Genomic DNA, 14,819 nt, shown 5'->3' with positions numbered 1-14,819 from the left:
CGGGTATTCCTATCACCTTTTTTTCTCTCACTTTGATCTTCCAAGTCATCCAGGCTTGCCCATCACTTCTACACCATGCATGTTTCAAGTCTTGTGATTTTGCTCCAGGACTAAAGATGCATAGAAAAGAGCAATTGAACATTTCTATTTGTATTGAGCCAACGCAGTAGCAAATTCTAACCGAGCAACTCTAGAGTCTTCTTCCACAACCGCTGCACATCCGTCGCTCTCTCCTCCCGCGCCGCCCGCTCCACGGCCTCCTTCAACGTGGCCCTGGCTGCACCTCCCAGCAGCGGCCCAAACACACCCGCCTCGTGCGCCTTGAGCGCCGCCGCGACGGCCTCGACGCGCTGCACGCGCTGCGGGTGCGTGCCCGTCTCTGCCTTGTCCAGGTCCAGACTGTCCAGATACGCCGCCCACGTCTCCGCAGCAGCGCCGGCGTCGCCGGCAGCTGGCTTGCTCTGGAGCGCGGCCGACTCCGTCATAAAGTCGGCGACGCACTTGTACCAGACTTGGCGCTTGATGGCGCCAAACTTTTCGTGCGCCAGGTACGGCTGCAGCGCGTGCAGGACAGCGGCGGCGACGGCGGCGACGTCGCGCGACGGCGACCGGGTGTAGCCGCGCGCGACGGCTTCGAGGGCGTGGCGCGCCGTGTCGAGGTGCTTGTCCTCTTTGGAGTCGTCGACGTCCATCTTATTCTCGTCGGTGAGCGCGTCCAGCAGCGGCGTGGCAATGGCGGTGATGTCGCGCAAGAGGTCGAGGTCGCTCCGGGCCTGGGCATACTCCCACAGGCGGTGCACGGCGTGCGGGCGGTACTCGTCGTTGGTGCGCTTCGCTTCGCGGAGGGCGACCTTTGTCATTTGCGCGGCGACGGCGTCGTTGGCCTGCCAAAAGGCCCGACTGCTCTTGACAAAGGTGGGAAACGACGCGAGCACCTTTTCCTTGCCGGGAAACGTCTTGAGCGCCAGGGCCTTGTCAAACGCCGGCCAGAGCGCCTGGCCGTTGGGCGCGCCGACGCCGCCCGTCATCTCGGTGGCGCTCACCACGTCCGCGACGGCCGCGGCAATGGTGAAGGCGCCCGTGTGGCGCAGCGCCCACTGCGTCGTGGCGAGGCAGCGCTCGACGAGGGCGACAATCTCGGGGATGTAGCGCATGACGGTGCGGCTGCTGCCGGCGTGCTGGCTCCAGACCTCGCTGAACACCTTGCTGGCGTACTCGTCCGTGTCGTGCGCGCCGAGGTAGGCAAACGGCAGCAGGTCGGCTTCCTGGCTGGAAAAGTGGTCGGGCGAGATCTTGGCCAGGGAGACGACGACGTCGGCTACTTTTTGGCGTCGACTCTCGTCCTCGCCGTTGAAGTAGAGCTCCACCAGACCGCGGCAGAAGCGTTGTCGGTCCGCGTCTTCCACGACCCTCATGATGTACGCAGCCGCTCGGGCATATGCCTGACTGACCTCGTCATTCTTCTCCAGGGTCTGCTTTTCAAGCACCTTCAGGAATCTGCCCGACAGCGGCTTGATGTCGTTGGTGTGTCGCGTAAACAGCGTCGTCAGAACGCGGCTGCACCCAATCTTGGTCGGCATACCAATCGCAGTTTTGATCGTGGCCTCGAGTCGTGGGGCCAGTTGCAGCATGACATCGGCATCGACGAAGCGTAGACAGTTTTCAATGGCCTCGGAGATGGGCGACTGGTTTACCATTTGCGAGCGCAGCTTGTCAATCTTGTCGCGACTCTCGTCACCGGCACGCTGGTAATGCCAGTTGATTTGCTCCGGCTCGATTGTGCTCAGCAGGCCGAGCATGTGGGAGACAATCTCTGGTATAAAGGGGCGCAGGGACACGCCGCCGTGCTTGCAAATCTTCATGACGGTAATTGTGGCAAAAATTTGCACGTCCTGCACAGTATTCTCGATGCCTTTTTCAGAGAGCAGGAAAGGAAGCGCTTCTTTCATCATGGCCTTGGCGGCTGCACTGTGGTTACTCTCCTCTAATTGGCGCACAAGACCGTTGGAGAGTCCCATGCAGAGCTTCAGTGCTGCTTCACGCACACTGCCCTTGACGTCATCAAGAACTTTGAGCGCGGCAGTCCATACATCGCGATAATATTTCTCATACTGCACGAACGGGCGACCGTGGACAAGCTCGGCAACAGCGGCGCAGCTAGCTTCGCGCATGCGCCACTCGCGACCAAGAATACTCTTCAACAAATCTTCCATGATGGCTTCAAAGTGCTCATCTATAGTGGCATTGGAGTCCTTGACGAGGGACTTCCAAATATCATCCATGGACTTCTGGACATTAGAATTCGGATCAAAGCGATACCTGTAGAGCTTGGGGTACAGCTTTGGGTCGACTTCGGACTCTGACAAGAGGTTGCTTAGTCCAAACCGGCCAAACGCAGATCGCGTAGACCAAGTCGCGGCATTGGCAGCAAGGGACATGAATTTGTAGACCAATCGTTGATCGCCGACCTCGTTTGCGAGACTGACAATATCCTTGTACGATGTGACCGAGTTGCCCTCGCCAGTGGGCAGAGCACCAGGCTCAAATAGCTCTGTGTCTTCCTCCACTTTGAGCTGCGTGCTGGAGCCTGTAAAAGCAGACACCAGATCCTTAACCAGTGTAGACTTGAGTTCGGCATCGCCTCGTTCGTAGACAAGAGACAGACCACGAGAAGCCGTCTCTTGTACGAGCTCATCGCGCGCGTTCAACAAGCGCATAAAGGCACCCTGCGCTTCACGAAGACGAGACTGAACCTGCTCAATATGGGAGCAGTACTGAACAATGCAAAACAACCAGATACCAGAGGCCTTGAGTAGAGAAGGCTTGGTGCCTTTACAGTCGGCAAACAGCTTGTCAAGTACTGAAGAAATGATGGAGGTTCGAGCTTTGCCCTGAAACTCGTTGCCCTGGCAGTCCACGTCCATGCCAAGCTTGACCTGGTCAGAGTCCCATCGACCAATGGCTGCCGCTATGGCTTCTCCTACGGTGAAGTGAATCTCAACCTGCTTTATTTCATGGAGAGCAAAGAGGTCTTTGAGGATCGTGCCCAGTGTGCCATGTTCCCATTCTGGACTGGTGGAGCTCGCCTGTCGAGATTCCTCGAGATCGATGGCAGACGCAAGACGCCCTAGTGCAGCGATAGCACGCTCGTTGCCCTTCTTGGCTTGTGCTGCCAGTCTCTTGATGATGATTTCCAAGCTATGATCACCTTCTAATAGAGGAATGGACAATTTGGCAGACCAGAGCTGAGCAAAGGAGTCGAGAGCTGCCTCGAAAAGCGAAGCTGCTGTAGACTCATCTGCCAGATACGACAGCGGGTATGTAGTCTCGGGGATATCGCGATTATAATAGACGCAACGAGATTGTAAATGGCCGAATGCCGTCAATGCACCCTCTGCAGCATTTAGATCGGGGCCAACCTTTCTCTGCGCATTGTCAAAGAAGCTGTGTAGAGTGACGGAAAGGTTGGAGACGGCGTCAATACTATTCACTGGGTGGGCGGCCAGTATTCCCATAGCCTTGGCAGCCAAGGTTCTGATTTCTCGGTTATTCGATTTGACGAGAGGAAGTAGGCCCATCGTATGCCCCGCGAGAAGGGCTATGGTCTCGGCCTGGGCGAGCGACGCGACTTCGACAAAGCAGCGGATGCAGTCCTCCACAATTGGGGAGTCGTCCGCAAAAGCACCATCCAGACATGCCTGGAGATAAAAGACGAGCTCTTTCGAATCCACCTTTTGCAGATATGCACGGACCTGATTCTGGGTCTTGATGTCATTTTTAAGCTGCGCGCTGAGGGCTTGCATCCAATCCGGCTGGACAGTAAAGTCATCGAGTGCAGAAAGAAACATGAGGTTCTTGCAGTACTTCAAGGCGACGGGAAAGGCGAGAATTCGCGGCCCGTGAAAGTTCTGAAATACCGGACGAGCGGGCAACGTCGGCAGCCCATTAATGGATTGCCCGCTCGCCACGGGCGCTGGCTCGACGAGCGAATCAAAGTATGTCATGACCATCTCCTTCCAGTTGGGTAGTTTCGCGGTGGCTTGGTTGTGAGCGAGGTAGGTCCAGGGATCAAGACCTTTGTGACCCTGCTCGATGACATCATTGCGTTCGTTGTACTGACCAGCAATGGCCAGGATATCAATCCACCTGGCGTAGACATCGGAAAATTCAAGGCATTGATTCGCCCACTTGACAACAGCATGGCGCGTGCTGCGTACGACGGGGGGTTCATCGGTAAGGGACATGTATGTGAGCAACATTGTTCTGAACATCAAGTTGCCGGCTGTGGTGCTGGGTTCAATATTTGCAGTCAAACTGGAGAGTGCGCCATCGATGTTGACAATGGCATCGTTGGTCGAGTCTTCCGACAGTGAGCGGAAGAGCCATGCAGCAAGGTCAAGCTTGTTGTCTGTGGGCATGTCTGCGCTTCGTGCCAGGAGCCCAATTGTCTCATACGCGCGTGAGCGGAGATTGATATCATCACTTGTAGCAGACTCGGCAAGAGGCCAGCCCTGGCTTTCAACGTATTCTCGCATTTTTTGAATTAGTTGTGGACCAATCGTGAAATCTCGCTTGGACGGGCCAATGTGGGCGACCCAAGATAAGTACTGGAAGAGAGCTTTGTGAAGTTTGGTCCGTTCGAGGACGCTCAAGGGCTGTAACGAGTTTGACGAAGATTCCTCCTGTGGCGGCATGAAGTCGAGCGTCACGACTTTCACGATATTGTCCGTCATAGTTGTCGAAATGGCCGACTTTGTCAGCATACCGAGGATCCGAGTGCGGTTGGCAGCGGGGAGCGAGCCATGCGCAGCAAAAAGACGCTCAACGAGTCCTGTATCTTCCAATGAAACTGAGCTTCTCTTGATAATCTCCTCGCCGGAGGAGGCCACTCTGCCATCAAAGCTGGCAGCCGCGTAGAGGGCAGGCAGAAACTTTTCTTCATCGGTAAAGGCAGCGCTTGCAAGCAGAGTGACGACCTTGATCTTGAGCTCGGATATACGCCGGAGAAGCTTTTCCGTCTCTGCGCTCTCGGCCGGGAAAAGAGCCAGCTCCAAGCTCGATAGGGTGGGATTAGACTGGGCTAGGGTTTGGGAACCCGTGGCCGCCCGTAGTCGAAGAAAGATGCCGAGGAGGTAGGCTAGGTACTTTGCGTCGGCCGCATCCTCAAGACCCAGTGAAAGCTTGAAAGCTTCGTCATCCTTGCTCCCGCGCGACGGTATTTTTACATCCAGAATGAGCCGAAGGATAATGTTGAGAATAGTGGCAGCTCGCGGCTGGTTCTGGTCTGCCGCGAGGCCCTTGAGTGCGATTGGGAGGAAACCGCGCCGGTCCTCTACATCAGTCCGGTCGAGGCTATGCAAAATGAAGGAAAGATCCAGCTGCTTGATGACAACGGAGTCGGTTGTCCTGTACTGCTGTAACAGGGCCTTGACGGGCAAGATGACTCTGTGAACCGTAAGCAATTACTCGTCTCCTACAGGCTTGCGGCTACATACTGCGGTGGCTGGATAAAGGTTTTTAGACGTGCCAATATTTGAATAACCTTGTAGCATGTTAGATTACCGGATAGATAGCTCGGCCCATCTGCATCATACCCTGCCGCGGACACTGGCATGATCGCTGGCGGCTTTGAGTATCAAGGGCGTCAAGTAGCGTTGTAGCAGCTCATGAAGCTTGTTTTCCTTGTTGGCGACGCCGAGGATTTTGAACTCGACAGTCTCGACGAGCTGTAGCTCTTTTTGCTCAGTGGACGGCGCAGCCATGACGCACCACGAGGCTGTTTGCGCGGGGGAGAGTGCGGGAATCAAATCTATACTCGATAGCGCAATGATACGCTCAACATGACAAACGCCTGATGAATGCCAGAAAGAGAAATGGAATAAGCAGCAGTTTTACGTTACAGACTTTGAGATGGCAAACAGCAACCCGACGTTTGATGATGTAGACCGCTGCGGCCTGGCAGGCGACAATGTTTACGACATGCAAAACTGACTAAGCAGCATCGCTTCAGCTTTGGAACCAGGTCTGTCAAACAGCGGTTGGACTCACCAGCGGCGTACAAAACCTCTCAAAAGATGGATTAATAGGAGATCCATGAGATCCATCTTCTTAGGTACCCAAGTTGAAGCGTTTTTGAAAATTCTTTGCGTGTCCATGTATGAATGACCATCAGATTCCTTAGTCGCCAAATCAATAAGGTCGTACAGTGAGTGCACACGGAAAACTGGCACTGGAGACGGCCCTCGGCATTGGGCTGCGCTATTTGCTTCCTGAACCCAACAGAGCTTTCAGTCTGCAGCCTCTGCATTATTAGTCTTGATTCTCGAAGAAACAGCATAGCTTGGCTTCCCGTTCCGCAGCTGTCAGATGACACGTTGTAGCAGATGTCGAGCTTTCGAAGCTGCTAACAACTAGTTAATGGCAAAAGCCGAAAATAACTGCGACTACTTGTGTGCCCCGAGTGTTTCGGCCATTGGCATGCGCAACATTGTGCATTTGTGACATTGTGGCAACATGAGCTGCCCCTCGCTTGGTGCGAGGTGTGGCACCCCTTGACAGCGCCCCGGCCAGCCCCCAGCTTGACAAATAAAATCACTCTCCAGAAACTTGGGAACTCTGGGAAAGCTGTCGAGCATATACGAAACAAAAGTAGTGCGTACACTCTCCCAGGCCGAGCTGGCGAATTTCCTGGTATTTGTCCGAACTACACACGATATAGATATACTTGCGAGTGACAGGTGTTAGCAAGTGATAGGTAGCTGTACCCTGATGGTTGGTAGACGCTGTTGAATATGGGAGTAGCTCACCACGCTCACCACAACCAAGACCAGAGCCAGTGCATTTAAGTCACAGAACTCATTACTAACTAAGAACCCATCACGCCCTTTGCTACCTTCGTGGCTCTCAATTGGTGGGGTGTCACCTTTCTTGAGTGGCGGTGTTAAGAAAAGCAACTGACCGGCCCTACTTAGGCGGATCTGTGGCGTCCTGATGGAAAACTGACGTGCTATGAGAAGCAGGATGAGCTACTTATGAGCCAATGGGGGCGAGTGAGAATTACTGCCTCTTGTGATACGAACAAGCATAGATACTGTTGCTCGAGTAAAGCGTTGGCACTCCCTGCCAAGACTGTCCATTGAGTGCCTGTGGAATGATACATACGACGAGTTGGAGGCATCAGCTGGAAGCTTGCTGGGGTAGCTATGACGGGAATCGTAAAGAATTTGCGAGGAACGTTAGTTATGTCGCTCACAGAAAGGGGAGAGACGGGCGAGAAACCACAGGGGTGTAACAATGCCTGTGCAGCTGGAAAGGCCGGGTGTCTCGGTACTCGAACGCGATTTAGGTTTACATAGTTGTGGGTGGTGCAAGGAAGCCGGGGATGGATCCATGTTCCATCCCATCAGATGCCAGATCACGCGCGTTTTGATTCGTTTCCTGCAGGGAGACTGGAAGAAGCAATGTGTTCCTTGTAATTTGAGATGTGTCGCGCGGTAGTTAGGCTTTTAATGGCGAGGGCATTCTCGGTATTATCAGAAAGCCCTGGAACTGTTCCTTTGATGGGCACTGTGGCAGCATCAGCCACCGGGAATGGGATCGGCCAGGCGAGGGAGGCATAGCCACAGGCCGGATGGTAGCTACTGTGGTACATACTTATTGAGGGCGGAAAGGTGGCAAGGCATCGTCTCGTTATAACAGAGCGTGGATGGTTACCTGTCAGCGGGTGTAAACTCTAAACGGCGACAGGATGGAGGATGGAGCTCTTGATTCATGCCGAGGCGCTTGGTTGCAGAAAGCTCTTTTTAGGGTTGGCGGTAAATGAGGAGACGGGACAAACGGAGTATCCTGTGCCTGAATGACGCGCAGATGGAATGAGTCACGTTGTGGGAGAGGGGCGGTGCTTGTGTCGTGAGGGAGGAAGAATGTCGAATCGAAGCCAACAGCGGTATTAAAGGGAAACGAATCGAATTGGAAGCTGTGACTGGTTAGATGGCGATCCACTAAAATCTATATTTTTTAGCACCTTATAATTAAAAATGAACACTAGTAAAAAAGCACAGCGCCGGTGCGGGCTCTGACCTTTGTGGTGAGCTCTGCTGTGTGAACATGGAAGCTACTAGAGAATTTGGTGACGTTGGTATGTAAAAACGTAGACGCACATGTATGTTGATAGACTTTTAACTATAATCATTGTACTGGTACAAAAATCCTAAAAAAAATCCGAATTGATGCCGGGCCTGAGCACGGCAGCCGCAGGAACCGGCCGGCGGCGGCGTGGCTTGGACTGGTTCTTTGCAGCCGTGGTGCGTGGCATGGCTTGTGTTTCAGAGTCGACATTGGCTGCTAGCCGGAAAAGGGCACGAGAGCCAAAGATTGGCTGGGTGTTTATCAAGGGTGGCTTGGTCTGATACGAGCGTGCATGTGCATGATGAATGATGATGCCAGGAACCGCAAACGGAGGTGTCAGGGCGATTTGCCCACCAGTCGCAGAGCCACGGTTAACTTTGAAAGATTTTAGAGCCCAGTTATCTATCCGTATGTACCTCCTACCTAGGACTTGCTTACGCTAAGCCATTCCCGGCCGGCCGTCTGGCCCAGACAATTGACAGAATTGTATCCGTAGGTCGTAGGCAATATTCTGACCAGTGCTACTTGGCTGCTGGCTGAACATGGGTAAACCAGGTGGCCATCCAGATACGCCTGTGTAACTGGCCGAGTCTTCTATGGCTGTTTTAGTCGATATCAATGGGCCACCCACCAACTGCATCTAGCTCGTAGTGGTTGCAGTCGCTTGTGCCACGGCGGCGGCATCAATGTCACTTCTCTACCTTCTCTACCTGTTCTGGTGGTAGACTGGCACGGCTCTGGCACCGTATCGCACATGGTTCACACGGCTCGCCTTCCAGGTGTGTCGGACAACTGCCAATTGCCTCGAGCGGATCGAAAGCAATGACTATGTGGCCTCCGAGCCGCTGCCCGCTTCTGGCCCGGCCGTCTCTGTCCCCTCTTGTCTCCCTTCTTGCTCCTACATCGTGAAATTGCTTTCGTGATTGAAATTCGTTATCCTTCTGCCCGTCGTCGCCTCTTCGTCTGACATTGCCTGCTCGCACCCTGCTCTATTCGATCCCCATCCGTGCATTGCGTCGCGCTGCTTCACCCACTGCTGACCGGCCGCCCTGCACAACCTTGATCCACACGGCTCGACTGTCGTGCTGCGGCTGTTGTACCGTACAGCGAGTTTGTCGAGTGAAAGGGCTGTGTGCTGTCTCGGACGTGTACGCTGTGCCCCGTCCCGAGCTACCCGCTGCGTTTGCATTGCGATACATGGTCCTGATACGAACAGAGCCAGACACTCAAGCCAATCTTGGACCTTTTGCTGAAACCAAGAAACGCTGCCGCGGTCGATCCTTGTGGGTATTGTCCAACGAGCAAGAAGAAGGAGGTAAGAAACATTTCCAGGTGCCAGATTTGCCAGGCATCCATCCATCCGTCGACGATACAACGATCGGCCAGCAAGAACAACAGGCACTTGGTTGAGCACCTCAGTGGCTGATGTCGGTGGGCTCTGGCTTTGGTGGGTCCGCAGAACCATTTTAGCGCAGTCAAGCTCTGTGAGCCACTGAAGCTTTCTTTTGGCTGTCACTTCCGTTGCTGCTGTTCTGCTACTTTTCTGCTAGCTGCTCTCCATACACCTCATTATCCCATCCCCCTGTTTCTTTTTCGTTCTTGTTACCTGCCTTTTCCTACCTGCTCCCAGCGGGGCTCCCAGCAAGACCCAGTGACCCTCCCTCGCTGGACCCAGCATGAGCCTCGCTTTTGTTCCACCAGCCACTCAAAACGGTCTAGCCTCGCACCACCACCCACTTTTGCGCCTTGTCCTCTTGTTGCCTTTGTCGGCAGGCTCCAGTGTTAGTGCTGCTAGTACTGCTCCCGCGAAAAATCTGGCAACACTCAAACAAACGGAGAAGTTTCCCTCACTAACCGGGTTACAGGTAACTTACAGCCACCTCCCAGCTCCCTGCCCAGCACCCAGCTAAATCACATCGCTGCCTCGCGCAACCTTCCTTCTTTTCCCTTCCACATCTTTTCCTTCCCCTCCCCTTCCGTCAAGGCTACTGCGAGTTTTCCCTTGTGCGTGTTTCGGATATTGTCAAGAGATTTACGGTTGTTTTGCGGGCGCTTAAAAGTAAGTCTCCTAACGCAATTGTACCCTTTTGCGCCTTTTCCCTTTTCGCCACTTGTCCGTCCTATTTGCTGGTGTGCGCTGGTGGCTCCCTGGCGCGCCTCGAAAACTCTACCTGCCTACCCCTCAACGAATCGCGACGCTCGCGACACGACGCGAAAACGAGCTTGTCTACTCGACGACAGCTTCGAAAGGCATTTTCATCATGCCACTGCACCGCCACAATCGATGCATCTGATGAACTCGACCGATGCCCGATGGCTCTCTTGCGCCTGAGCCTTCCGACTCATGACTGGCTGGCCAGATGACGTGGCCGTGCCCGACCTCTACCAAAGCTACCAGTCATCAATTGCAAAGCCTTGGGTCGCAGCCGGCAAGCTTTCTCGCCCTTTTCCGACCGACATTGGTCTCCGGCTCCTGCGCTCGCGCTGGTACCCAATGGCGCATTGCTCCCGAAATTGTCCGCGTCGCAAAGCCCTTTGCCGTTTCCCTCCATACGCCTTCGGCCGCGTTGGATGCTAGGCGTCGGCGCGTGCTACCGTGAAGCCCTTCAAAGGAATCAACCAAGAATAATTCCATCCATTTGGCAACCACTTAATGCTTGCTTCTGCTTTGCCGCCCGTGGCTGTTGCCGGAACCGCTCGGCTCCATCCCACCAGGCCCCTTGCACCCGCGTCTCAGCGTACCCGTCAGCCGTGACGGATCACGGACCCCAGCTCACACCAGCTCACACCAGCAAACGAACGACAAACAAAGCACCAGGCTACACTCTAGTCTCCGGTACTAATCACAATTTCTTAGGTTCTCGTCATTTCGTCATCGTCCAACTGTTTTACCACGTTCGTTGCGAATTTTCGGTAGAACTTACGTCTGCATTTTTGGGACTCTTGTCGGAACCTGCTTCTGTCATCCTCTCTCCCTTATTCCCGGTCTTCAAAAGCAATTTGCTTCTCTGTCCACTCGGCGTCGCGGTGTCTTTGCCAGTATTCTCTGTACGACTACCCTGTCAGTGTAGCGGCTTTTCGGTCCGGATACACGCCTCTCCATCCCTACGCCCATCACGATTTGTTTCTCGCCCCAAGAGTTTACGACATCGCGTGTACAATCTAGCAAACGTTTGTCGATCAATCTGCATCTAGTCCAGCCTTCTCGACAACTACTTTCTTGTACGGCTACTTTCCTCTGCTGGCCCCAACCAGGCTAATCCGCGCCAGATCACTCGCTCTCTCGATAACGTTGAATCTCGACATTCTTACTTGATCAGTGTGTATTACTCGACAAACACACCCGGACCATGCTAACCCGCCAGATTACCATGGAACTTGATCCTTCTTTCCGTGCTGCTTCGGCCAACGGTGGCCCCTCCAACGGCCAGATGGCTTTCGCCAACGGAACACCCCCCTCTGGTGACATGTCCGCCCCTCCTCCCACTGGTTCTTCTGACCAGTCCAAGACGACTTTGTGGATGGGTGAGCTCGAGCCTTGGATGGACGAGAACTTTATCAAGGGTGTCTTTCTTTCCGCTGCCGGCGAGACTGTTAACGTCAAGGTCATCCGCGACAAGAACTCTGGGTATGCCACATTTTGCAACTTCCACGAGCCATGAAAGCTAACAAGTCAGTAATGCCGGATACTGCTTCGTGGAGTTCCAGAACGCCGATGCCGCCAGCAAGGCCCTTGGTCTGAACGGCAACCCCGTACCCAACAGCTCTCGTCAGTTCAAGCTCAACTGGGCTTCTGGCGGTGGCTTGGTTGACCGCAGGTACGTACAACAATAGTACTCCCATCAATGGCCGTGGTGGAGGTGCTGCAGCTGCGCAGTCACGCTCGATGCACGCGTGCCCCACTTTGGGTCTCTATCGTCAGATAGATGCTCACTTTGGTGTGTGTCGGATGACTACTGGTCCAGCGCAGAATCTCTGTTTGCCACATTCATCAACATATTTTCCACCCAAGTTACTCTCCATGATGCTAACACTTTGCAAAAGAGACGATCGCGGCCCCGAGTATAGCATCTTCGTTGGCGACCTCGGCCCCGAGGTCAACGAATATGTCCTGGTTTCCCTCTTCCAGGCCCGCTTCCCTTCCTGCAAGTCTGCTAAGATCATGACCGATGCCATGTCGGGCCAGAGCCGTGGTTACGGCTTTGTTCGTTTCTCCGACGAAAACGATCAGCAGCGCGCTCTCGTCGAGATGCAGGGTGTCTACTGTGGTAACCGACCCATGCGCATCTCTACTGCTACTCCTAAGAACCGGTAGGCTCCATTCTGACCAGGGCGTGAAATAGAAGCTAATCTAGGTAGCGGTAACCACGGCTTCGGACACGGGCACCACGGCGGCGGCGGTCCCATGATGGGTGGCGGTATGCCTCAGCAGCAGCAGCAACCGATGTGGAACGGCATGCAGGGCTTCGCCTACGGCGGATACAACCCGGCGACGCAGATGAACCAATTCACCGACCCCAACAACACGACGGTCTTTGTCGGCGGCCTGTCGGGCTACGTCACCGAGGACGAGCTCCGCTCCTTTTTCCAGGGATTTGGTGAAATCACCTATGTCAAGATTCCTCCGGGCAAGGGCTGCGGCTTTGTGCAGTTTGTGCACCGTCATGCTGCGGAGATGGCCATCAACCAGATGCAGGGCTACCCGATTGGCAACTCGCGCGTTCGGCTCAGCTGGGGCCGCTCGCAGAACAACTCCGGCGTTGGTACCCCCTACCGTCCCGCACCCCCTCCTCCTCACTACATGGGAATGCCTGGCCATGGTGGTCCTGGTCCGTATGGGCCTCAGCACTTTGGCGGTCCTGCTCCCGGTCAGGGTCCAGCCGGTCCTGGCGGCCCCCCTGGACCTGCTGGCCCTCCCCAGGTAAATGGAACCGAGTAAAAAGCTGGCACACGCAGATGAGACAAGGCTAACCACGGGTGTTTGTCAGTAAAACAGAACTTTTAAAGCAGCAGGTTGGTGTTTTATCGACTCGATGACGGCAAGACTTGAATAGCTAGCTACCGAGGTGGCTATCTGGGACGGGAGCATGGACATGATAGAAAAGCTCCGTTGTGGAATTCAGCTCACATGATGTTGCGTGTTTGTTTGTCTTTTCTTGGCAACTTTTCCCCTTGGAACCGTTGTTTCTGTGTGCCTGGGGGGGATTTTTTTTGGGGCGTTGGACTGAAATCAAAAGACGTGCCGCTCCAAGTATTTTCTTCTTTACCATCTTGGGCGGGCGGGTTCCTTTGTCTTGTCTGTTTACAGGGCTCTTCTTTTGGTCAGGTTTGCTTTTTGCGCGCTTGACACGACGACACCATGCCACTTGATTATTTTCTTGAGTCTTTTCGAATCACGAATTGGCGTTGCGAATTGCGTACGTTCGGGGGGAGGGGGATTCGCCATGCAGTCATTTTTTCGGCATGGATTGTTGCTGCTTTCTAAAGCTCATCTTGTAGTCTCCTTTGTCTATTTGCTCTCTATTGTTCAGACCGAATCATTCATTGTTCATACTGATTGCCCTGTTCATACTACTTGTGTATGATGTTGTGAATCTGAGGATATGTGGATAAGGCGTGCTTGCCAGTATGAGCGGCGCCATTCGTACAGGTGCGTATACGTGGGACTGTGTCGGAGAACCATGTACTCGCGAGGGGGCGGGAGATGGCGTTGATGTGGTTACAGACGAGAGCGTTGTACAATCTGTCCTCGTTTTCGGTTATATGTTTTTTTTTGTCATATTATGGTAGGGAGCTTTGTACTACATGAAGGCTCCCTTGCACATGCTGTCTAGGAATGGTTGGCTATGGCGCATCTTGTGCCACCACCGAGATGGCGCGGAGCATGTCGTGCCGTGTATAGACTGACCAACCAATCTTGGAAACGAGGCTCACCATTATGAGGCTTAGTAATAGCCTTGGCCGGTTCGTTCATGATGGGTGCTCGTCGCAGCCTCGTGGTGCAAACGCGCCGCCCTTTTCCATTGGAGGGGGGGGGGGGGTTGCAGAACTAGTTGCGCCAAGTGGAAAAGGGCAAAATCTCCACATACAACGGGCCTCGCTCTTAATATATAATCATTCCAGGTTCCATCAAATCCAGTCCTACTGGTCCTACTGTGCCATGGGTGAAGTTGTCTTGGTATAAAAACGCCCCGCGCCCCCCTCGGTGTTAATTTTTCTTTGCTACTTGTCTCCCTCTCTCTCTCTTCTACTGGCCAACACCCACGGCCACCACAACGCCCAATCTCAACCGGCTGTCCCGATCCAGCCACCACCACCAGCAACCACCCAATCACACACAGAGGCAGTCTTCGCACACACAAAATGGGCAACCCCAACTTTACCATCCGGCCCAGCCGCGAGGCCGACATGGCGCGCTGCGCCGAAATCATGAGCGCCTCGTTTGCGTCGGATCCCATCGGGCCGCTGCTGTTTGGCGCGCACGCGGCGCCGTCGTTTGCCAAGACGGCGGCGGTGCACTGGCGCGCGCACACGGAGCACGCGGCGGCGTTCCCGTCGGTGCCGTTTGCGATATGCTGCGTGCACACGGACCCGGCCACGGGGACCGCCACCACCGTGGCCACGGCCGAGTGGGCCGTGTACGACCGCCCGCGCACCCCCGCCGAGTGGCGCGTCGACCCGTACACGAACCG

The 14,819-nt window shown here is 54.5% G+C and overlaps 2 protein-coding genes across 2 annotated transcripts; one reads left to right on the top strand and one right to left on the bottom strand.

Moving 5' to 3' along the window:
- Nucleotides 1-176: 176 nt before the first annotated feature.
- CCM_03582 (proteasome component) lies at nt 177-5,762 on the bottom strand (the record flags this gene model as incomplete). The annotated part of the gene is made up of 3 exons (XM_006668733.1): nt 177-5,445; nt 5,496-5,503; nt 5,595-5,762. The coding sequence occupies 3 exons, from the start codon at nt 5,760-5,762 to the stop codon at nt 177-179; spliced, it is 5,445 nt and encodes a 1,814-aa protein (XP_006668796.1).
- A 2,466-nt stretch (nt 5,763-8,228) lies between these two features.
- On the top strand, nt 8,229-13,066 carry CCM_03581 (mRNA binding post-transcriptional regulator; the record flags this gene model as incomplete). Its single annotated transcript, XM_006668732.1, has 5 exons — nt 8,229-8,402; nt 11,493-11,755; nt 11,805-11,945; nt 12,172-12,438; nt 12,487-13,066. The coding sequence occupies 5 exons, from the start codon at nt 8,229-8,231 to the stop codon at nt 13,064-13,066; spliced, it is 1,425 nt and encodes a 474-aa protein (XP_006668795.1).
- Nucleotides 13,067-14,819: the final 1,753 nt, after the last annotated feature.

Source organism: Cordyceps militaris (genome assembly GCF_000225605.1).
Source record: "Cordyceps militaris CM01 unplaced genomic scaffold CCM_S00002, whole genome shotgun sequence".
Taxonomy (NCBI): Eukaryota; Fungi; Ascomycota; class Sordariomycetes; order Hypocreales; family Cordycipitaceae; genus Cordyceps; species Cordyceps militaris.
This window is presented reverse-complemented; position numbering and strand designations above follow the sequence as displayed.